The following is a 25745-nucleotide window of genomic DNA, read 5'->3' on the forward strand; positions in this document are numbered from 1 at the left end:
GGGTCGCTGGTTCGAATTCCAACCACGACACTACCTGCCTGGAGTTTGCATGTTCTTCCTGTGCCTGCGTGGGTTTCCTCCGGGTACTCCGGTTTCCTCCCACAATCCAAAGACATGCAGGTAGGTTAATTGGCTTCAGTCAAAAAAAATTGACCATAGTATATGAATGGGGACCTTTGATTGTGGGCTCCTTAAGGGTAGGGACCGATGTGAGTGTGCAATGTACAGGGATAGGGACAATTGTAGACACTCAGGTTGAACTTGATGGACTGGTGTCTTTATTCAACCTAACTAACTATGAAACTATGAAGGCTTATATGCAAGTTATTGGCATTAAAAAAAAATTGTTTAGAAATATTGTTTTTAAAGTGGTTGTAAACCCTTACAAACCACTTTGACCTACAGGTAAGCCTAGATTAAGGCTTACCTGTAGGTCCAAGAAATATCTCCTAAACCTATACGGTTTAGGAGATATTTGCCCGAAGGCAGCCACCACTGTCTACGGCGCATGCGGCGTAGACAGGGACGCGCAGGCGCACTGAGCGCGGCATCAACGACAAAGATGCCGCGCGTGTCGGCTCCCGTGCACGTGTGCGGGAGTGACGTCATCGCGGCTTCGCCGAATGACAGTGGCGGAGCTGCGAGACCCCACCGAGAAAATGGATGCGCCGGACTACAGGGGACAGCGGTGACATCGCTGGCTCCTGTGTCAGGTAAGTGACACATAATGGACTACTATGTGATGCATAGTAGTCCATTATGCTTTGCCTTTGCAGGGAATGAAAGAGGAAGTAAACCCATCAGGGTTTACTTCCTCTTTAAAGGAGCAATGATTTTAACCACTTCTCGACTGCCCACCACAGATACACTGCAGCAGGTGGCCACTCTGTTCCAGATCACGTACCCAGCATATGATCTGACACTTCCGGGTCTGGAGCATGCACACGCACTGGCAGCAACCCGCTCCCACTGTGATCACACACAACTGGAGCCCAGCGGCGGGTATAAATATTGTAAAGTACACCCATAGTAAAAGCACCTCCACACAGTGAGAAAGCACAGGCTAAGCACAACCCTTTGATCACCCTTGATGTTAACCCCTTTCCAGGCAGTGTCATTAGTACAGTGACAGCACTTTTTTTTTTTAGCACTGATCACTGTATTAGTTTTAAAAGTGTCAGTTAGGGTCCGATTTGTTTGCCGCAATATCACAGTCCCGATGTTAGCTGCCATTATTAGTAAAAAATAAATAAAGACAAATATCCCATAGTTTGTAGACGCTATAACTTTTGCTCAAACCACTCGATATATGCTTATTGGAATTTTTTTTACCAAAAATATGCAGCAGAATACATATTGGCCAAAATTTATGAAGAAATTTGATTTTTTTTTTTAATTGGATGTGTTTTATAGCACAAAATAAAAATTATTGTTTTTTTTTTTTTTTTTCAAAATTGTCAGTCTTCCAGAGGGGAAGTGGTTAATGATGCTTAAAGTGAAACAATAAAAATTAAAAATTCCTTTAAATATAGTGCCTTTGGGGTCCCTTTAGTCTGCCTGTAAAATGGCGCATCTGCGACATATATAGAACCTGCTGCAGCAAAACTGACATTTATAAAGAAAAAAAATTAATTGAGGGAACCGTGAATGCCAGCATGTACTGTGACATACTGAAGCTGAGCATGATCCCTTCCATTTGGAGACTGGGCCACAGGGCAGTATTTCAACATGATAACAACCCCCCAAACACACCTCCAAGACGGCCCCTGCCTTGCTAAAGAACCTGAGGATAAAGGAGATGGACTGGCCAAGCATGTCTCCAGACCTAAACCCTATTGAGCATCTGTGGGGCATCCTTAAAAGGAAGGTGGAGGAGTGCAAGGTCTCTAACATCCACCAGCACTAAATATTGACACTTTGGGCCCTATTTGTTCATTTTCACTTAGGGGTGTACTCACTTTTGTTGCCAGCGGTTTAGACATTAATGGCTGTGTGTTGAGGAAACAGCAGATTTACACTGTTATACAAGCTGTATACTCACTACTTTACATTGTAGCAAAGTGTAATTTCTTCAGTGTTGTCACATGAAAAGATATAATAAAATATTTTAAAAAATGTGAGTGGTGTACTCACTTTTGTGAGATAATGTATACAACACTGACTGCACTATATACTCTCCACTGTATTATACTGTATTTACTACACCGACTGCACTGTATACTCTGAATTGTATTATATATACTACACTGACTGCACTATATACTCTGAATTGTATTATATATACTACACTGACTGCACTATATACTTGGAATTGTATTATATATACTACACTGACTGCACTATATACTCTGAATTGTATTATATATACTACACTGACTGCACTATATACTCTGAATTGTATTATATATACTACACTGACTGCACTATATACTCTGAATTGTATTATATATACTACATTGACTGCACTATATACTCTGAATTGTATATATATATATATATATATATATATATATATATATATATATATATATATATATATATATATATATACTACACTGACTGACTGCACACTACACTACCCGCATCTCTATTCATTCACTAAATATGGCTGCAGTGTAAGCAGCAGCCTTATATACTGTGGGGTGTGGATTTAGCCCCTAAGTCATGATTGGCCAAAGGCCAATCATGGCTCTCACAGCACATTGCTCTGTGATTGGCCAAAGCATACAGGTCAGGTGCATGCTTTGGCCAATCAGCAGCTGTCAATGCACTGCGATCTTGCAGTGCATTATGGGGCGCTCCGTGGCAGGCGAACTTCCCACCAGCACCCCATATGTTTGTTTCTACGAACAAACGAATGCCTGATATTTGAGTGGAACTTACGTTTCACTCGAACATTGGGACCATCCCTACTGGCTACCATGTACATTGTGGGTGTCTGAAATAATTAGAGATTGCAGAAAGTCTTTTATTTTTATTATTATTAGTAATATTATTATTGTTATTATTATTATTATTATTAGTATTAGTAGCAGTAGTAGTAGTAGTATTATTATATGAGCAAGTTTTCATATATCTATATAATTATAATATGGCTATTATAATTACAAATTATACATAGAAACACGCATTAAAGACTTTAGCTTATCTGAATATTTACATTATATACACGTTCTTTTCAAGTAATGCTGATAAAATAAAATTGTTTTACTGAGCCTGCTTTCAGACTGCTCCATTGCATAAATGTGGTAAAAATGCATATGCATTTTTGCTGCATTTTTACTGTGTTTCCAGTGTGTTTTGCACCTGCGAATAAAAGACTTGTGACTCCAAAAATGCACCAAAAACGCATTTTTTATGTCTTTTTGAAGTTTTTTTCCCATTCATTTTATTGGGGGAGGTTTGTTTTTGGTGCATTTTTTTTACCCCAATAAACATGCACCAAAAATGCAGCAAGCAAGCTTTTTAAAAACACAACTTACCCGCAACCGACTGATGTGAAGAGCTCCATAGGATTTAATGGTCATGCATTTTTATTTTGCTTTTGGTAAGGTAAAAACAGAATAAAAACTAAGCAGTGTGAAAGCAGCCTAAAGGCTCATTTACACTTGGGGCCGGAGGGCAGTAAAAGCAGGCAGCGGAACTGTATTTTTACTGCTAGTTGGGGTTGAACACATACCACGGCAGCAATCCTTTGCTTCACTGCTGTGGCCAAAATTATCCCCCGCCCCCCTCCGTAAAGTCTGGGTGCAGCTGCTAAACACGAGTCATTTAATTGAATAGGGCCACACTACAACCACCCCGTAAATGGTTGCAGCATTGTTCTGCTACATTTACAGGGTTAGAGGAAGAAGATGCCTCAGATGCACTTCTCATTGGTCAGCGCCGCCACGTGGCTATGCTGACCAACGAACACTTGCCATTGTGGGCGTTACAATGGCTACTCACTCCAGGGCTATGTATTGTGGTGTACATTGGTAGCATGGGGCATCAAAGCCAACATGGGCAGCAGGGTCCAGAGGGGTAGCCAGGATTTAGTCCACTCTGCATTTTTTTGTAAACTTACCGTTTAAAGGTCCCATTCAGCATAGCTCCCAACTGTCCCTGATGTCCCTCCATCCCTCATTCCTCATCATTTGTCCCTCATTTTGGTATGATCTATATTGTTGAATATAAAATGCACTTTTTATCTATCAAAAACTTGTCAATTGATTTCTAAATTGCTACATTTGTAAATGCCAAAAGCCAATAAAAATGAATAGTAGTGGTAAAAAAAAAAAACACTCGTGGGTTTAACAAATCTAGTTTTTTGTACAAATCTCTTTTAAGGGGTGTGTCCTATGCCTGCATACTTTTGCTGATAGGTGTCTCTCATTCCCATCTCATTCCCATCTCAAAAAGTTGGGAGGTATGCATTTAGGCACTTTATTTTCTTGTTCAATATTTTTATTGAAAATTTTTCATCAAAATAACAAAACAATGGAGAAATAAATATCCCAAACCGGGAGCCAACATAGCCCTTCAGTAGGGTTTATCAAAAACAAAATTTAGGAAGGTAACAGCGATGTTAATAGGCACTTTATTTTCTATGTATTGAAACTTACAAGGGATGTTCTTACCTCCTCGGTGGGGCATATTCCCTTCCCAGATGTCAGACTTCGTTGTCTATTTTGCAGATTGTAATCTTACGTTTGTTTATTTTTTTAACAGATGAGCGTCATCTATAAGAATGTACCTGAGTTTGAAGATGTAGAAATACTGTCTTTAAGGTATGAAGACATTATGAAGCCTTTTTATGATGTATGAGGATTTTTGGCACTTTTAAACAATGATTTCACCAATATATAGGGTATGTTTTAAAAAAATACAATTCTGATCAATAACATTTTTATGTCTCCGGCAGCAAGGGAAGCGTTATTGTGAATCATGAGGTCATTTTGGGATTCCAATATGAGTCGGGTGTTAATATAAAAGAGCAGTTAGACCAAGCACTTGAAGATGTAAAAAATAACCTAAAAAAACTGAATGAAACCTGTGTAGAAAACCGTAAGTACAATACAACTGTTAGTGCTGGGCCAATAGACCAGGCTGGTGACTTTTTAGTTACTTTTTTTAGGTTTCTTGCACATGGGCGCCCTTGCCCAGGCAACATAACAATGCTGCATATTTCTGTGTCCCGGGAGGTCCTGCGTACACTGGCCCCTAAACATGACTGGGTGAAGTCAGCTGTACACAGCAATGCGCTGCTCCAAGTGTAACCTAGTGCATGTGCTCAGGTGCATAAAGGTCCCCATTATGTCTGTGAACATGTGTTGCTTTACGCTACTAGCGACTCATAGCTGCATACAGCGGCCTTCACCCATTCATGTTATGTGTATGGCTATACACAGCACCAGAACATCCCGAACACCAAGAATAATGCACGGAAGGGGCAAATGCTCCTTATCATTAAAGATAAATTATAATCACAGCTAAATTGCATATACTATATTACCAAAAGCATTGGGACATCTGCCTTTACACGCACATGAACTTTAATGGCATCCTAGTCTTAGTCCGTAGGGTTCAATATTGAGTTGGCCCACCCTTTGTAGCTATAACAGCTTCAACTCTTCTTGGAAGGCTGTCCACAAGGTTTAGGAGCGTGTCTATGAGAATGTTTGACCATTGTTCCAGAAGCGCATTTGTGAGGTCAGGCATTGATTTTGGACGAGAAGGTCTGGCCCGCAGTCTCCACTCTAATTCATCCCAAAGGTGTTCTGTCGGGTTGAGGTCAGGCCAGTCAAGTTCCTCCACCCCAAACTCGCTCACCCATGTCTTAATGGACCTTGCCGTAGGAGTTGTGCCTGGGCACACTCTAATCACTTTGTGCCTTGCCAATTCCCCCTACTTTCCAGGCTCCCCCTCTTTGTTGGCCCCTCGCCCTGCAGTGCTGCTGGTTTCCCTCCTCTCCTCTCCCCCGGCTGCTGTAGGGGATGTTTTAGGATGGAGAGCTGGGTAAGGGGCTAGTAAATTTTAAAGGCCAATATGCAAGATATGCAACAGACAACACCAGCAATAAGGGGTATCTTCAGGTGTATACTGTGCTGTGCTGGAGGCACACAACACCCACTAACTCCTGCAGATGTCTGTATTAGAGAACACCAGCAATAAAGGGTAGATACAGGTATATACTGTGCTGTGCTGGAGGCACACAACGCCCACTAACTCCTGCAGATGTCTGTATTAGAGAACACCAGCAAAAAAGGGTAGATACAGGTGTATACTGTACTGGAGGCACACAACACCCACTTTAACTCCTGCAGATGCCTGAGAAAAGAACACACTGTCCCTGCCTATCTAGCTCTTTCCCTACACGCCAGAACACACTAAAAAAGGCCGCCATGCTGGCAGCCTTATATAGTATGGGGCGTGTACTAAACCCCCTGAGCTATAATTATGGCTCTCCTCGCTGCCAGGGCTGTGATTGGCAATCATGAGCCAGCAATGCACTGCGATGGCATAGTGCATTTGGTGCAAATGGTCCACAAAGTTCTGAATTCGCCGAACAGGCGAATGGCCCGTGTGCGAGTCGAACACCGAGCACATCCCTAATCTGGACAGATTTCGAACGTTCGAGTCCCATAGACTTTAATAGGGTTCTAAAATTCGTATGAATTTTCGGTCCGTTCGAAGGTTCTGGTGCGAACCGAACTGGGGGGTGTTCGGCTCATCCCTAGTCCAGCCTCTGGAGAATTGGATTGTTGTAGCATGTTAAAGGAGAACTAAACCCTCCTATCACTTTCAGCTAAGGAAGCTGCCATTTTGGCCTCTATTTGATCTGCAACTACCATGGTGTTGCACATGTGATCAGTTATGACTCCAGACATATGATGGTTTGATAGTTTGATTGGGAGCACAAGCAAATGTGACTGTTAACAATCCCAGCATGACGAGAATGTTAACGTTTTTTGAGACCCTTAAATTGATGGGTTTCGTTTCAATTTAAAGTCATTATTTGTGCCCAGTTGGCCTGTATTTAACAGTTTACTACAAAGACCGAGACCCCCCAGGACAGGACTTTCACCGGAGATGAGAAATGGTCAAAGAGATCACAAGATGAAAAATTCTTAGGGGTCCAAAGTCTTTACTGGTCAAGTGGTTACAACCAGCTGGGCAAAAGACACTCAAGCTTTCTGAGGCCACACACTTCCCTTCATAAGGGCTGGGTGAAATGTCAAAATGTTAAATGGATTTAAAAGTACTTCCAAGTAGACTAATTCTTCAGGAAGAGGTTCTAAAAAGCATCAACAGTCAGTGTCAGTGTTCACAGTAGAGGTGGCAAAGAAGACACATTGGCTGTCTTTTGCTCAGCTTGTTGTAACCAGTTGAACAATAAAGACCTCAGACTCCTAAGGATTTTTCATTTCACACTCACACTTGATTATACTTAAAGTGATAATAAGGTCTTAAAGTGTTATTTTTAGTTAAATATAACAAACATCTTATACTTACCAGTTCTGTGTAGTGTATTTGGACAGAGCAGCCCCGATCTTCCTCTTCTTGGGTCTCTCTTTGATGCTCCTGGCCCCTCCCTCCTGTTGAGTGCCCCCACAGCACGCAGTTTGCTATGGGGGCACCCGAGCCACAGCTTTCTGTGTCCATTCAGGCACGGAGCGGTAGCCTGGCCCCGCCCCCTTTCGCACCTCATTGGCTGACTTTGATTGACAGCAATGGGAGCCATTGGCACTGCGCTGCTGTCTCAGTCAATGAGGAGGGGTGTCCCAGGCAGACGAGGCACTCCTGCAACATCGTGGAATCTAGATGGACCCCAGGTAAGTATTAGGGGGACTGAGAGGGGCTGCTGCACACAGAAGGTTTTTTTTATCTTTGTAGCAACCTCCTAGGTAGGTGCTCTAGAAGAGAGTATAGTTTTGGGGTCAGTCATCGGGAACAGTGATCTCTGTCATGTCCTGGGAAGCCCCCCCCCCCCCAGTTAGAACACAGTTAACCACTTGATTGCCCCTAGTGTTAACACCTTCTCTGCCAGTGTCATTTATACATTGATCAATGCATTTTTATAGCACTGATCAATGTAATAATGTCACTGCTCCCCAAAAAGTGTAATTTTGGGTCAGATTTGTCCGCCCCAATGCCGCAGTCCCGCTAAATATGGCAGATCGCCGCCATTACCAGTAAAAAAACTATTTAAAAAATAAAAGTTCCTAAATCTATCCCATAGTTTGTAGACACAATAACTGTTGCACAAACCAATCAATATACGCCTATTGCGATATTTTTTTTTTTGTAACCGAAAATATGTAGAAGAATATGTATTGGCGTATACTGATGAATACTTTTTTATATATATATATATTATATATATATATATATATATATATATATATATATATATATATATATATATATATATTGATCACCTCTGCTGTTTTTATTGTTTGCGATATAAACAAAAAAAGAGCGTCAATTTTGAAATGTATATATATTTGGATATGTATTATAGCAAAAAGTAAAAAAAAATGTTTTTCGCAATCGCAAACAATAAAACCGCAGAGGTGATCAAATACCACAAAAAGAAAGCTCTGTTTGTGGAAAAAAAAGCCATGAATTTTGTTTGGGTACAGTGTTGCATGACTGCGCAATTGTTAGTTAAAGCGACGCAGTGCCGTATCGCAAAAAGTGGCCTGGTCATTATGGGGGGCAAATCGTCCGGTCCTTCAGTGGTAAATAAATTCCACCTGACAGTCATCCAATTTGCACACATTCCTAGCTGCTGTAACAGTCGGAAGTGTAAGGGTCCTTTCCACACGGGGCGGATCAGTCCTGATCAGCCCCGTGGATATCCGCTTGCTTAGCGGGAACGCTCCGTCAATCCCCGCAGTGTGCAAGAGACGGACCTGTCAGAGCGCCGCTCTCCCCTATGGGAGATCGGATGACGACGGACTGCAGTGTCCGTCATCACCCGATCCGATGACAGATGGAAAAGTAGCTTTTTTCCTCCGTCACACTTTTTTGGATCGGAGAGGGCCAGATGTCAGCGGACATGTCACCGCTGACATCCGACGCTCCATAGACTCTATGGAGCATCTGTTCAGGTCCGCCTGAAAAACTGACAGGCGGACCTGAATGGATCATCCGTGTGAAAGAGGTCTAAGGCCCCTTTCACATAAAGGGTCCAATCAGGTCTACCTGTCAGTTTTTCAGGTGGATCTGATTGGATGGTCCATTCACCCCTATCCCTATGGACTTGTGTTCATTTGAAACTGCCTACCATCTGATCCAATGCCCTGTGTAAAAGGAGTCTATGAACTCCCCCCTTCCCGCTGCTGCCGTCATCTACCATACGTCAATGGCAGTATAAGGGTAAACCCCATTTGTCACATAGTTGCCCAACCAGAACAGTGCCATCCAGGTCAGCTTGCAAATCATAGACCTCTTGTAGGGAATGAACTCCGTTACTTAGCTTTGTGTCTTCTGCAAACACAAAAATGGCATTTAATGCCAAACTTAATGCCACGATCTTATGTTTTCCTGTCTTATAGCCAAGATGTGTATTGCTGAAGAAATCACCGTGGCAACTGCAATAGAACCCATATCTCATGAAGGTAGATGAAATGTTTATGTGATACTCTTCAGTGACTTGTCCTAGGACGTTTCAGATACGATAGTAAGACAAAGACACGTTCTATCTCTTGTCTCACCAGAGCAATGCAGGCAAAAGGTTGAAGAAGGTTTTAAAGATTTTTTCACTCCAGCTTTTGTATTTCGGAATCCTTCGTGTGTGTCTCACTGTGTGCAGCTATCTTCTAACTTTAAGGACTGTCATAATGGAACCTGTCGTATTGAGAAATGGACGGGGCCCTGCTGCTTGTGAGTATCCTTTAGTCAAATTCATTTTAATATGCACTTGTAGTTACACTAAGGCTGGATTCACACCTATGCATTTTTTGTGCTTTTTGCATTTTGCAGATTTGCACTACAGAACGTGTTCCATAGGAAACCATGTTAAATGGACTGTAGTGCAAATCTGCAAAAAAGCACTAAAAATGCATAGGTGTGAATCCAGCCTTAGATCAAATAATGGATTTCTTTGTTTATGGGTCATGTAAGACAATGCATACTGTTCTGTTTCAAATGCTGCTTTATGCTTTGAAATGTCTCCTTATACAACAAAACAAATTGTAGCCCATGGGAGCACAAGAGGCCCATGAGTATAAAAGTAAACATGGTTTCACAGTTTATTGAAGATATAGGACCATCATCATAAAAAAAAGTACATAGACATAAATGCCAAACCGATTTGGAAACATGGTACGAAATTCTTAAAATCATTTACATGTATTATTATAATTGATATGAAATACAACATCAAGCATCTAAACTTGACGTGTTTCACAAAGCCACTGCTTGCTTTATCAGGATTGGATGTACCATATTTATCGGCGCATAACATGGACCCCTATTTAAGAAGGACGTTTCAGGAAAAAAAAAAAAAATAAACCAACCAAAAAATAAACCAGTTTGAAGCAAAATAATGGTCAGTGAGCATGAATGCAGCCTGATTAGTGCCCATCTGCAGCCTCAATGCAACCTAATTTGTGCCCATCTGCAGCTTCAGTGCAGCCTGATCTGTGCCTATCTGCAGCCTGATCTGTGCCTATCTGCAGCCTGATCTGCGCCCATCTCCCCCATCAATGCAGCTCACCATCTCTCATAGGAAATCACAGAGCCGTAATTTCCTGTTTACTTGGCTCTCAGTCGACAGTCACATACACAGTCCGGCCTCCGCCATCGGCACTGGACCAGCTCCTGTGATAGACAGAACACTGGTCCAATGCCAGTGGTGGAGGAAGGGACTTTGTGTGTGACGCGAGAGCTGAGTTAGAGCTGAGTGAGAGTCGAGTGGAGAGGAGATGATGGCTCAGTGAATTCCAGCAGCACTCGCCCCCCTCCTAGGTAAGCTGTCGGCATATAACGCGCAGCATAGATTTCCCCCCTATTTTCAGGGGAAAAAAGTGTGTGTTATATGCCGATAAATACAGCATATATGCAGTGTATCTAAACAAAAAATATCAATATGGTATATATCAGATGGTAGATATCTATTGGCAAATATAAGGAGGCCTGAGAAAAAAGACCCATATTTACAAATCGGCAAGGCTGATGTCCCAAACGTGATTTCTTAGGAGACGGTGGTGAGATGTGTCTGACCTGGGAACTGAAGGGGTGGCGCCGGCAGAGACCCACCAGGAGATATGTGGAGGGTTAGCATAACTATGGAGAAAGGAGTGTATCCACTGGTGTCCCTCAATGTCTATCATCATGATTTGCAACTGCAACATAGGCGTGTGTACGTCTAAGTAGTCTAGTGAATACTACGTTGGCAAACTGTAAGTAAAGATATATAACTCTACATAGTATGCAAACCTAGCCCTCAATGATGGGGACATGGAGACAGAAGGCGGGTGCTATGAACTGCAATCTGGGAGTGCATAGATGTAAAAGTAAGGGATATAGAATGTGAAAGTTATCCTGTTGATAAAACATAAATAAAAAAATAAAATTGCGATAGAAGGAAAGAAAACAATCAAGCAAAGGGTGTGTCCTTGAGTGAGAGGATGTGAGGATATTCATGGAAGTACCCCAGCAATGTGGTAAGTAGTGTGTCCTCCACCTATAAGGTAAAAAGGCATATGGAGAAAGAAACCTTTCACGCTGACCCTCCTACTTAAATCGTCCTAATGCCGCTTACACACGACCAAACTTTTAGACGGACTAGGTCCGACAGTCTTCCCGACGGACTTTCGGCGGCGTGCCGACGGACATTCCGAATGAACGGACTTGGCCACACACAATCACACCAAAGTCCGACGGATTCGAACGTGATGACGTACAACTGGACTAGAATAAGAAAGTTAATAGCCAGTAACCAATTGCTGCCCTAGTGTGGGTTTTTGTCCGTCGGACTAGCATACACATGAGCGGATTTCTCAATAGGAACTGGGTCTGGCGGCGTTCTGGCGAAAAATTTTAAACATGTTCTATTTCTAAAGTCCGTCAGATTTTTGGACAGCAAAAGTCCGATGGAGCGCACATACGATCGAGTTGTCCGACGGATTCAAATCCGTCGGACCTTTACTGTTAAAAAGTCCGGTCATGTGTATGCATTAGACCCAGTCTATAAACAATCGAGAGACAGCGCATCAAAGAAACTCGTGATGTGATACGAAAAAACACATAAAAATCATTTATTAAATATAAAGAACAAAGACGTCTGATCCTTCTGGGATCTTTAAAGCATAAAATCCATCAATCATAATAAATGTAAACTGACAGATGCTTGGTAATGAGTTACCCCTGAAGCTCAGCACGGCGGCGCCCCAATCCCACAGTCCATCCATCAACAAAGCGAGTGACTTTTGAACTTGTTTATGAACTCCGGTGTTTTCCCCTTCTTTTGGGAGAGGATTGTTTTACAATCATCAAGTCCACTTGTGTAGTTGATTGTTGGCAGTGTAGCCCTGTTCTTATCATCTCAAAGTCACAAGTAGTTACCAAGCATCTGTCAGTTTACATTTATTATGGTTGATGGATTTTATGCTTTTAAGATCCCAGAAGGATCAGACGTCTTTGTTCTTTATATTTAATAAATGATTTTTATGTGTTTTTTTCGTATCACATCACAAATTTCTTTGAATGCGCTGTCTCTCCATTGTTTATTTTCTGCATTTTATTCCACCAAGTCCAAAGTGGTTTAGCAGCTGCACATTGAGACCAACAGGACATCTTCCTAAATAACGAGTATCTTATCATATGGATAAGCGTTTTCTACAAAGGGACTATTCATTTGTGCGCCAATGACTTTTTTTGTTGATTAGACCCAGTCTGTATAGACAATATGATCACCTGCTGACTTGGCATCATCCAAAGGCAGCTTAACTCTTCAATAAGACACAGAAGTTAAATCCAATGCAATTTTACTTCACCTAATTGCAGTACAGACATTTTTCAATCTTTTGAAGTGTAAGAAGACATGGGGGGGGGGGGGGGGGGGGTTACTAAAACTTGTGCACACAGAATCTGGTGCAGCTGCACCAGATTCAGTGTTTAGTGACTCTCATCCAATGACTTTCCTAAGATTTGTTTCTGTGAAGTACTAACACTGACTAGCACTAAACAGGAGGGAAGGACAAAGGGAGAGCCCAAAATCACATTGTAAACAAGTTATAGTGGCCAAAAACTTTTTTAATCATTAAAAGCCTGGGCCATTGTGCTACAACTTCATGCATTGCAGGCGCTTGCTGTGTGGCCTTATTCACTGCCTGCTAAATGCATCAGAGTAATATTTGCCAAGCTACAGTGTAAAGCATTGTGGCCGCAGCATGTGTATACACCTGTATGGCTGCCTTTGCAGCATGGGTGAGCGTAGTAATAACAGCCTATTATGAATCCCCCCCCCCCCCCCCAACTGCAAATGCAAGCTAAGCTCAAAAGACAAGTCTTAAAGCATGCACTGAGCCACATAGCACAATGCACATATCAGAGGGCACATCAGCCCCAAGAGCCATTCCTAACTAGTAATCCTAATGCTGCCAACCACTTGTTCTTCTCTTGTGGTTCCCGTCCCTGTGTGGGTGGTGCCAAAGGAGCAGTCTTTGAGCTTGGTTTTATGTTTTATTAGGGGTAATAACTTGGATGGGTAATGGAATAATGAAATGCCCCACTTGGTAGCAGCAAACTTAGGGACAACTTCCTCCCTATGTACAAATCCAGCTCCATTTCGTCACTCCTCAGTACTAGCAGTCTAAAAAGATGCAAAAGCCCCTTACTGGCTAGGAACGCTCAGTCCCTTTTAGAAGTAACACAAAGTGGTTGTGAGATGTCTCCTGGAGTACCTCCAACGCCCCTGTAGACACTGATCCCAGTTCTACCTCCTTCAGGAAATACCAGCTCACCTGGCTGCCTCTTCACTAATCTACCCAACTGACTCTGGAGATCTCCTAGGGTAAGGTTAGGGAAAATTTAGCACACAGCTATCTTTCAGAGAGACTTGCTACATGTGGTAGTCTCTCTCCATGTATGTCCCTGACCCGTGCTGCAGTAATCACACTGTCCTCTCCTTACTCCTGCTGCCTCTCAGGAAAGCCTTCTTCCAACTTCTCCTGTGGTAGGATCCTTCTAGGACAGCACTTGAGTCCCAGCCCAAGGCAGTGCACCCCCTCCAGACTAGGGGGTTTACCTCAAGGGGCACCGAATGTCCCCTCAGCACTCCATCTTCCACCTGACTGACGCTTCTGGCATGACTCATACTTAAGGGCTGCCAAACCACCCTGCCAGGCCCACTGCCTAGGAATTGGTCAAGTTCCCCAAGATTGCAGGACAATGCTCTTAACCTCCGCCCACCAATTTCCAGGATGCTCTCCAACTTTCCAGAACCATGGGGAGGCACCAGAAAGCTGCCTGTAGAAGTCATCCAGCCTTGAACTCTAGTAACCCTGACCTCGGATTAAGACTCACAGGTTTTAAACATGAGTCAGAATGTAAATGTTCATGCACTCATACTAGTAGCACGCTAAAGGGTGTTACATCATCTTTTTTGAGAGTGTAATTTTTGCTTTTTTGATTTAATAAATGGTATATGAGGGTCATGCACTAGGCTGGTGCTCCCTCTTTTTGTTGCTTTTTGGAATTTTTAAGTTATCTGGAATTTGGCTGTAAGGTATTAATAAAAGATATATGTCCACCAATGAGGTTAACAGTCTTGTTACGTTATTTTTTACAGGTGCCCAGCAACGGAAAAGTATATATACACAAATCCAGACTGTAGGGGCCAAATTCCTAAGAATGCTTTATATGGAGGCATGGGAGCAGCCATTGGTGTCTTGGTCATCGTGATTTGCACTGTACTATTCCTACTGTTTAGAGCTAAAAAGTTACAGAAGGACAGGTGAGACCATAAGCAATATATAGTACATCATCTACTCTGTGGTTCTTCCTGCAAGCAATATCTGTATAAACAGCATGTGTCCCCATATATTAATAAAGTCTGTTTTCATAAATAGAAATGTAATTTGGATAGAGTGGAGTGAAATTAAAATCTTTGTATGGTACCAATTTCTATTTGTGAATCCATTGGGAAGATTTTTTTTTTTATTACTCCTAGTCCCTGTGACACCAATGCAGAAATAGGGGTTCAGGTGTCACCAGAACAGGACGGCATGGATGACAATAAAAAAAAAATAATCAGATGTTCTTACCCTTCCTCACTGTTTAGGGTAAGTTTGGAGTTCATCTGACCTTTAGGTTTGAGGTGGCACAGAACTGGTGAGGATTACAACTTTTGTCAAGGTTCTATTGGGGACGCTCTCTTTTTGTCATAAGGACACCCGTTCTCTCCATGTTTTGTTCTTGTGTCACAGAGCACAGAAGTGGACACTCCCTAATGGTGTTGCACACTTCAGTAAACCCTGTTCCATCTAAACCTGGTTTCAAGTTTAAAGTGGTAGTAAACCATGGCATTTAAAAAAAAAAATCTCCTGCAAGGCAATGTCATAATGTGCTAGTATGTATCGCACACTATCGTATTATTCACTTGCCGGAGACCACCCACAGTTTACTGCAGGCGGGCAGCATGTACAGGCAAAGCAATGTACTCTCCCGTCACACTACAACTAAGATCTCTAAATCTACAGGCATACACAATCTAATGCCGCGTACACACGGTCGAACTGTTTGACGTACTTAGTCCGTTGAAACACATTTCAGCGGACAATCCGCTCGTGTGTGGGCTTCAGCGGACTTTTTCAGCGTGCAGTCCGAAGTACTAAGATTTTCGTTTTTTTCCAAAAATCTGTCCGTCGTACTTTGGTTTCAGCGGACAATACGGTCGTCAGTATGCTAGTTCGACGGACTAAGAATGGCGCATGCCCAGAAAGGATTTACACGGCGGAAGGGTGCTTTGCTGTGTCTTGGACTTCCTATTTCTAGTCCCGTCGTACGTGCTGTACACGTCATCGTGCAAGCTTTCGACGGACTGTTTGTGTATCCGTGTGTGGTCAAGTCCGTTCAGTGGAAAGTACGCCGGATTGTCCGTCGGATTGTATGACGGACTAAGTACGCCATACAATCCGCTCGTGTGTACGCGGCATAAGACTAACCTATTTTGCCCTGTAAAGAAGAAACTGTTATATATACCTTTTCTGAAGCTGCTCCAGTCCCAGGCTGAGCTGTCAGCGGCGAAGGTGGGTGCAAAAGAGGCAGCCGACAATGGAAGCCCCATAGAAAGTCAATGGATAACATAACTCCCCAGGCATTTCCCAGCCATTGCTGGCTGTCTCCTGCACAGAGCTTCCGCCGCTGGAGAACGAACCGGTTAGGTTACACGGTTAGGTAGGTCTTAAGCCCCATACACACTATCAGATTTTTTGCTGATTTTTGTCTTCAGATTTACCAAAACCATGTAGTGCAAGGGCCTGCCTGATTGCATACAAATTGAAACTCCTAAGGTTTGACCTCATATTATATGGTTTTGGTAAATCTGAAGACAAAAATCAGCAGAAAATCTGATGTGTATGGGGCTTTAGGTTGTGGATGCAAGTAGATTTAGAGATTTAAGTTTTAGGGTGAACTTCCACTTTAATATCTTCATTTTCCAAAACATTGTGACAAAAAATTACAACTTCAAAAAACTTACTAAATGCCTCAAGCCACGTACACACGGTCGGATTTTCCGATGGGAAATGTTGGATGTGAGCTTGTTGTCAGAAAGTCCGACTGTGTGTATGCTCTATCGAACATTTGCAAGTAGCGATCAAGAGTTTTCTGTTATCCTCCGATACCTGTGCCAGGAGCGTGCAGGACGTGCTCTCTCAGCACAGGGCTGTTGCACTAATGCATACAAATATGCAGCCGCTAAGAGCCACATATTTGTGTGCTGCCGAAGCTAAAGAGTTAAGAAATTAGATCAGCCATCAGTACATCGTGATTGATCAATCTTCAAATATATATATATATATATATATATATATATATATATATATATATATATATATATATATATATATATATATATATATATATTTGTAAACGCTATAACTTCTCTACAGACTAAATACACGTATTGAGATTTCTTTTTACCAAAGACATGTGCCTGATTACATTTTGGTCTAAATTTACTGTATCAAGAATTTCGATTTTTTTATTTGGTTTGGATATGTTTTAGAACAGAAAATAGAAAATATTGTTTTTTTTTAAATTGTATTCATTTATAATAAAAAAAAAAAAAAAAAGCTCAGTGGTGATCAAATATTGCCAAAAGAAAGTTATATTTGTGTGAAAAAAATGATGCAAAATTTACTTTGTATACAACGTTGCATGACTGCGCAATTTCCAGTTAAAGTAGCACAGTGCCGAATATGGCCCAGTCATGAAGGGGGTAAAATCTTCTGGAACATATGAGATATACTTACCATAGAATGAAGCCCTTCAGTGGTACGTTTCTATCATCAGCCGGATCTTCCTTCCAGGCTCCGGCTTCAACAGCTTGAGTAGCCGAGTCGCAATGATGTCACTTCCACAGATGCGTACGGGAGTCTTGGTCACGGCACAACACTCTGAAGGAATGGCACAGGTATGCCTTTCCTTCAGAGCGCATTTGCCAGTGACGTTACCAGCTGCCAAAAGAACAAATATCGCCTAAACGGTGCACGTTTAGGAGATATTCATTTTACCTACAGGTAAGCTTCATTATAAGCAAACTTTACTATTGCTTTAAGTAAAGGTTTGTCTAAAAGTTGGATTGTTTGAATGTTAGGTCCTATTATTTATAGCTAAACTTGCTATTAGTTATACAGATTATAAAAAAAATTCTATTATTCATTAAAGTGGTTGTAAACCCTTACAAACCACTTTGACCTACAGGTAAGCCTAGATTAAGGCTTACCTTTAGGTCTAAGAAATATCTCCTAAACCTATACAGTTTAGGAGATATTTGCGATGCATAGTAGTCCATTATGCTTTGCCTTTGCAGGGAATGAAAGAGGAAGTAAACCCATCAGGGTTTATTTCCTCTTTAAGATTAAAAGTAGTATATTACAAAATTAGTTCTATTAATGTAATTCCTTTTGTAATAATCTTTTTGTTATTAGAGAGGCAATCCTGAATGAAACTGACCATTGGTTTGAAGAAGACAAAGATGATGAATGGCGTAACATCATTACTAGAAATGATTCATATCAAGGCAAGCAAGGTATGTACAATAGACTCAACTTAGGAACAGTAGAGACATTGGTCACAATTTTATCCTTTTATACATTAGAGACATTTGAGACCTGGAATTGTAGTTAAATAGTTTGGCTGCACACAGTCAGGGACCATATATTCTCCCTATAAATGTCTTTGATTTCTCTATAAATTCTTGATTCACAGGACACTTGTGATTGAGTTGTATGTATAAATTTGTTGGGGTGTCATAGGTGTGAACAGCCTATTGCATTAGGGTGTGCATCTTAAAAATCAAACACACCTCTACATACAAACAAAAATTGATGCTGGATAGCCGCACTCCAAATATTCACCTTTATTTTGTAAAAACAGAGCTGGCACCCAACTTGATTGTGGAGACAGCTGTTTCCAGGAGAGGTAATTGCCTTGGAGCGGTGAACTCTCACACGTCTACATACAGTATATATCACCCCGACACATTGATCTCCCTGCCAGCACAGTGAAAGAGAAAAGCATAAACACTTTACTTATGGCAGAACCGATAAGTGTGAGATCTTTCCTGCCCTCACACAGAGATATAAAACCAATGCGGATGAGGTGATTAGGGTGTGCCAAGGCACATCCGGCACACCTTGTGCGCATGCCTATGTGGGGTATGCAGGTTGTGCTGCCCTTACTTAAAAATGAAAAGGAGGGGTTCATGTTCTGTAAAGCCAAATGTTTCTCTTGCTTTAGGTAGAGTAAACTTATTAGGTTTTTTTTTCCTTTCTATGCCTTGTCAGGAAGATTTCAATGTAATTCCTGTTCCAGAAGACACAGCAGGAAGTAATAAAAGCCCTCTCCAAAATAAAGGGTTGTTCCCTCTTAAAACAGTTGCCACCAAAACAAGTTTCTCTATTGGAAAATTTCCTTCACCTCCCCTTGATGTGAAAAGTCTAAAATGTTGGATTTCCCATAATTTTCTATCCTAGAGACAAATGGTCACCATGAAAACATAGAGTGCGAATCTCAACAGCGGGGACACAAATAGCAATCAAAAACAGGCAGAAGCTCTAATTTCCACATTATCTCCAAAACTAAATAAAAAAAGTTTTGGCATTACATATACTTAACTCTAATCTTTGAATAAGAAGAGACAATCATGGGTTTTGAAAACTTTTTAAGGATTAGAGTGATAGTAAAGTCATTCTATGCATTAAGATAAAAAAAAAAAAAAACTTCTGTGTGCAGCACCCCCTCAGCCCCTCTAATGCTTACCTGAGCACCATCTTGATCCAGCGATGTCACAGGAGAGTCTTGGCTACCCGAGACTCTCCCTCTTCATTGGCTGAGACAGTAGCGCGGCCCCATTGGCTCTTGATGCTGGCAATCAAAGTCAGTGAGCCAATGAGGAGACAGAACCTGTCAGAAACCATGAAATCAGGCCGAGACAGAAGTACAGTTAAATCACACTTGTTTAATAATAAAAGCAGGGCTTATTTTCAGGGGAACTTGGTGGAACTCAGTTCCACAACCTCTGGCTCAGACCATTTGGTGCCTGCTCACCACAATCACTTGTAAACACCGAAGTCCGGTTTCTGTGTTTACAAGTGACAGCTCTGCACTCTGTGTATAACCCCCCTGAACTCTGAACCCTGTGTTTAATGCAATCCTGGTATTTAATGCCCCTTTAAGACCCTCCTACTATTCGTGAAATTTGACTGACCACATCCACTATTTGATGTGATTTGGAGGGTGTGTGTGGGTGGAGGCATTTTGGGAGGTCATGGTTGAGTTCCAGCAACTATTGTTTGAGAAAAAAAAACCTGAATAAAAGTAAAAAGAACAAATGTAGTCAAAATATAGTCAAAGTTCAGTAACCGGAATGGATAGTCAGCCAAGACAAAAGTCAGGGATCAATGTAGTGGAGCCGCAAGCAGGATCTAGAGCCAGAAGGGATGTCAGCAAAGCAAGTCTTGAACAGGATCGCAGGAGAGTTTCTGTGATGTTTACCAAGGTGAAGGCAGAGGACCTCTGGACTGGATGGCTTAAGTAGGCAGGACTAGCAAGCAGGATATCATCAACAGCTGAGTAACTGTGGGATAGGAGCTATTATTATTATTATTTCAGTTACTTATATAGCGCCATCAATTTATGCAGCACTTTACATATACATTGTACATTCACATCAGTCCCTACCCTCAAGGAGCTTACAATCTAAGGTCCCTAACTCACATTCATACATACTAGGGACAATTTAGACATGATCCAATTAACCTACCAGCATGTCTTTGGAATGTGGGAGGAAACCGGAGTACCTGGAGGAAACCCACGCAGGCACAGGGAGAACATGCAAACTCCAGGCAGGTAGTGTCGTGGTTGGGATTTGAACCAGCGACCCTTCTTACTGCTAGGTGAAAGTGCTACCCACTACACCACTGTGCCGCTGTTAATTAGCCAACACCGGAGTGGCCAGCTCAGAGAAGGAAGGGCTGAGCCCAGCCCTGACAGAACCATAGCTCAGTGTCTGAATGGACACAGAGCGGTGGCTCAGCTTCTGTGCCCCTATAGCAAGCTGTTTGCTGTGGGGGCACTGTGCAGAAGGGAGGGGCAAGGAGAGCCGACAAGGGTCCCGAGAAGAGGAGGATTCAGGCTTCTCTGTGCAAAACCAACTGCACAGGGCAGGTAACTATAACATGTTTGTTATTTTTAAATTAAATAAAATGACATTTTAGTATCACTTTAATGTTTATATTTCTTTAAACTAATGTGAATTTTGACTTTGAATCCTGAGTGACAGCACAATTAGATTTTAACAAATTTTAAGACAACTGGCAAATATTGATTTACTCATTTCTTGTTATACCTTATTATTAAACAGACTCTTTCAAAGAGACCTTTAAACCAACCTTGGAAAAAATCAACACAAAAATTGAGGTATGAAGGCAACTGTTATCTCTTTTTTTTCTGATTAAGAATGAAGCTATATGTTGTAAATATTTTGTTTGTTGTTTCACCAAAAAAATGACTAGTTTACTAAAAGAAGTTGCTCTGTTCATAGATGTCGTACTATAGCTTCTATGAATGAAACAATATCTCTGAATGGAGGGGGCAGAGATATAAATCATCCTCCCATAGATTGTGTTCTATTCATGGAAGCTGTAAGCCCTTGTACACACGGTCGGAGATTCCGACGGAATGTGTCCTATCGGACCATTTTGTCGGATATTCCGACTGTGTGTGGTCTGCATCGGACTGTTTCCGTTGGAAAATCCGACAGACCAACTTTTCCAACTTGCCGGAAAAATTTTCCGTCAAAATGCTCCGATCGGACATACTCCGATCATGTGTACCCTACTCCGACGGACAAAGTGCCATGCATGCTCAGATCAAATTCCTAGACCAAAGCTATTGGCTACTAGCCTGAACATAGTCCCGTCGTAACGAAATAACGACATCACATTATGTACAATCGGATTTTCCGACAACTTAGTTCGACCGTGTGTATGCAACATCACTTCCGGACCTCTTCCGGAATTAATTCATCGGAATAACTGTGTGTACGGGGGCTAATACTTGCTTATGAGTGGTGAAGCTGGGCAGAAAGGGTGGACATAGACGAATGCTCTTGATAAGACCTTGTGACAGCCCATTAGTTGTATTTACCCCAAAACCAAAAATTACAGCCGGTGAGTGGGAAGTTGGGATGGAGAAAGATTATCAGTAACAAAAGATGAATCATCACAAGGGAAACACCCTACGGACCGTAAATAATGTCCCTTGTGCTGTTTTTTTCTGTTTGGGATTTTGGCCACGTTTGGGCAATAAGCTGTACATTCCCGTTCATGACTATGTTTTTCCCGCTTTCTAACATTGTCATATTTGCAACTCATTGTCTTTTTTTCCTTTGTTTTATTTACCTTTCCTTCTCTTTTATATAATTCTTTGTATTTCTGTTTTCTTTTGGCGTGTCCCACAAATTAAAATGTAAATTTCTACATGATTGTTATACAAGTAAGGCCTATGTGCATAATAGGAAAAATAGCCACTGGAATCATAATCTGATTATAATTCCCAGACCTGCTCACATGAGCAGTAAAATTGATAGACTTGCACCTTTGAGAAGAAAAAGTGAAGCACAACCACTGTGTAGCAATGCAAAGAAGAAGTGCATTCATGCAAGAAAAATATGGCTGCTCAGATGTGCATAATAAGTACAATTCGTAGACTGAAACTATGGTTTCAAAAACATGACCATTAAAACAGGTTAATAAGATTGCTTACATTAAGTTACATGGTTGGTAAGGATAAATAAAGGCACAGGTTCTTACAGTTTAAAACATGTGTGTTTATGTTACTAAAAAATTTAAAATCTCTTTATATTGTGTTTGCTGAGAAACACATCTAAACATTTTGAATTTATCTACGCTCCCTACTAAGGGAGCTGCACATCTTCACCACTCTTCCAGTAAAGAACCCCTTATGTACATTAAGATTACATCAATTCTCACCCAACTTCCTTGTGTGTCAACACATCTTCTTTAGATGCCTTAGATTAAACGGTTTTCTCCCAATGCTACTGTCACCACTGAAAGATTTGTATATTGAAATCATACCCCCCTCTAAATGCCTTTCCTCCAGGGAGAATAAGTTTAATTTTTGTCGTTGTTCCTCTTAACTGAGGTCTTCCAGTCCTCCTATTTGTTTTGTTGCTCTTCTTTGGACTCCATTTCAAGGACATCCTTCCAGAGGATTGGAACCAAACTGCTTACTCAAATTGTGGTGAACCAAAGTTTTGTAAAGTGGTAGAATTATAGTCCTATCTCTTGAGTAGATACCCATTTTAATGCATGCCAATAGTCAGCTAGCCTTGATTGCTGCAGTTTGGCATTGCATACTATAAGTCAGTCTGTGATCTACTAGAGCCCCAGATACTTTTCCATCCTCGATTCCCCCGGAAGTCCACCCAGTGAGTAATAGACATGTGTGATTAGTTTCCTATGAAATGAAAATTCATAAGAATTTCCAGAAATTCGTTCATTCGTACGAATTTTTATGCATACGAATTCCGTACGAAAAGTTAATGAACCTAAAAGTTACAACCCCAGGAAGTCAGCACAGGGATGGAGGGAACCCTAAGGGACTTCTATGCTTACGAATTTCAAAAGAAATACAAAATTTTGTTAACGAATATCGGAATTTTCGGATCCTAATTAACAGAATTGTGACTGGTGTTTTGATCACCAATCAGAGGAAGTCAGCACAGCACAGGGATGGTGGGAACCCCTCATAATGATAAATTCATCATAACGAACATTCGTAATTGTTACGAAAAGTTAACAAACCTAAAAGTTAAAAACCCAGGATGTCAGGGAACCCTTCATAATGATAAATTCATCATAACGAACTTTCGTTATTTTAACAAAAAGTTTACAAATCCAACGAAAATTCATATTTCGTACGAATCAGAATTGAATTTCGTACACAAATAATGAAATACAATTTTTTTTTCGTACGAAACGGAACAGAACGAAACACATTTTTTGACGGCGCCCATGTCTAGTGAGTAACATGAATGCACATTTTTATTGTTCAAGTGCATTACTTTGCATTTTTTAAATGAGAAAACCTCATCTGCCATCTAGCTGCTCACCCCTCTATTTTAAACTAGGTCTTCTTGTACATTTGATAAATTCTGTTGCAGTTATTACACTACTTAGCTTTGTATCATCAGCAAACACTGAGACAGAACAATTTATTCCAACCTCTATATCGTTTGAGAACACAATAAAAAAATAATTTGTTCAAGGATAGATGAAAAGGCACCAAATAAGTGAAGTTCTTGGTTTGGGTATACATATCCTTTAAGCCCTATAACTGCATGGTGCCAGGCCACCAACTATTACATTTCAGAACCTTTAGTGGCCATTGTAAGCTGAATGATATGAGTCACTAGCGAAAAGAGCTTACTCTCTGTTTGGAGAGAAATCTAGGTCCTATGTAAAGGCCTAGGATCCAAGGTCCTCCATTATATTAGTTTATACACTTTGATGTACATGATATAGTCACTTTAATTAATCAAGCTGGAAGACATATTAACTATTTAAACATAAAAAGAAGTATGTAAATTTAGAGCTATAAGGGTGAATCAATCTCTTTGCTTCTAAAGCCCCGTACACACGAACGGACTTTTCGACATCCAAACTCCAACGGACTGAGTCCGTCAGACTATCCGATCGTGTGTGGGCTGCAACGGACTTTTGATTCGCCAAAGTCTGACGGACTTTAGAAATGAAGCATGCTTCAAATTTTCCCGACGGAAATCCGCCGGACCCGGTCCCCGTCGAAAAATCCGCTCGTGTGTGTGCTACTCCGACAGACTAAAACCGATGCTAGGGCAGCTATTGGCTACTGTCTATGAACTTCCTACGTCGAATCCAGTCGTACGTCATCACGTTCGACTCCGTCGGAGTTTGGTGTGATGGTGTGTGGTCAAGTCCGTTCGGTCGAAAAGTCCGCCAGAACTCCGTCGGAACACCGTCGGAACTCCGGTGGAACTCCTTTGGAGGTCTGTCAGACTTAATCCCTCTCGTGTGTACGGGGCATAAGAGATGTAGCTACTTCTTGCCAATCATAAAATTAGCAGAAGGTAGATTTCAATGTGCTGCAAATGAATGTACCGCCAACAAGAAGCTTGATTTCTCAGTTGCAAAGAGAATAAATCATCAGTGTGGCCTTAGATTAAAGCACAGCTTGTGTTTTTGGAAAATATTGTCCTATGAAATTCCAAATTTAATTTAACCTTTCTTATCTAGGTGAAGATACAAAGACCTACCTTGATCCATTCCTTGGACAATCAGTCTTCTTGATCAACAAATGAAGAGGAGAACTTCTGAAGATCTTAACACTATTGTTAACTTTAAGTCCAATTCAAATCCGTCTCCAGTAAAAGTGCCAAGATTTTGGACATGAGTGTACTTTTGGGAGACAAAGACAATGGGTTTTTTGTTCAGCGGGAACATGGGAGAATACAGTTCCGACACACTGAATATATGTAATGGCAAAGGGTGTTGGGGTGTGCTGGAGGGTTCATTGATGCTGGCTCCTGAGGGATCTATTGTTGAGGGAGGGGGTCTTTGGTTGCTGGGGGGGGGTCAATTTTTTCTGGGAGTGATCTACTCTTAAGGGAGGAGTCTACTGTTGCTGGTTTCTACAGGATCTATTAATGCTGGCTGCAGGGAGATTATTGTTGCTGGGGGATCTATTGTTTAGGGAGATGTATATTGTTGCTGGGGAGGTCTTATATTGCTGGTAGGTCAATTGTTGCTGAGAGAGATCTAATGTTGAGGGAGGGATCTATTGTTGCTGGCTGCTGGAGATTCTATTATTGTTGGCTTCTGGAGATCTATTGTTGCTGGCAGAGGTCTATTATTCCTAGGGTAGATCTGTTTTTGCTGGGGGGGGGGTTTGTTGCAGGGGGTAGTTTTGCACTGGGGGTATTTGTTGTTGCTGGGGAGGTCTATTGTTGCTTGGGAGGCTATTGA

At 41.5% G+C, this 25745-nt stretch overlaps 1 protein-coding gene across 1 annotated transcript in view; it reads left to right on the forward strand.

Moving 5' to 3' along the window:
* Window positions 1-25656, forward strand: part of LOC143961284 (uncharacterized) — a 56424-nt gene extending 30768 nt beyond the window's left edge. Inside the window, exons 6-13 of the mRNA XM_077470535.1 lie at window positions 4711-4769; window positions 4904-5046; window positions 9543-9605; window positions 9705-9870; window positions 14783-14947; window positions 18147-18247; window positions 21083-21138; window positions 25017-25656. Of these exons, the coding sequence (XP_077326661.1) occupies window positions 4711-4769; window positions 4904-5046; window positions 9543-9605; window positions 9705-9870; window positions 14783-14947; window positions 18147-18247; window positions 21083-21138; window positions 25017-25070 (807 nt within the window). The 3' untranslated portion in view covers window positions 25071-25656. The remainder of the gene's footprint in view (window positions 1-4710; window positions 4770-4903; window positions 5047-9542; window positions 9606-9704; window positions 9871-14782; window positions 14948-18146; window positions 18248-21082; window positions 21139-25016) is intronic.
* The last annotated feature ends 89 nt before the right edge of the window (window positions 25657-25745 follow it).

This window comes from Lithobates pipiens, unplaced genomic scaffold (genome assembly GCF_037356315.1).
Source record: "Lithobates pipiens isolate NorthernLeopardFrog02 unplaced genomic scaffold, aLitPip1_a1.2 Scaffold_8, whole genome shotgun sequence".
Lineage (NCBI taxonomy): Eukaryota > Metazoa > Chordata > Amphibia > Anura > Ranidae > Lithobates > Lithobates pipiens.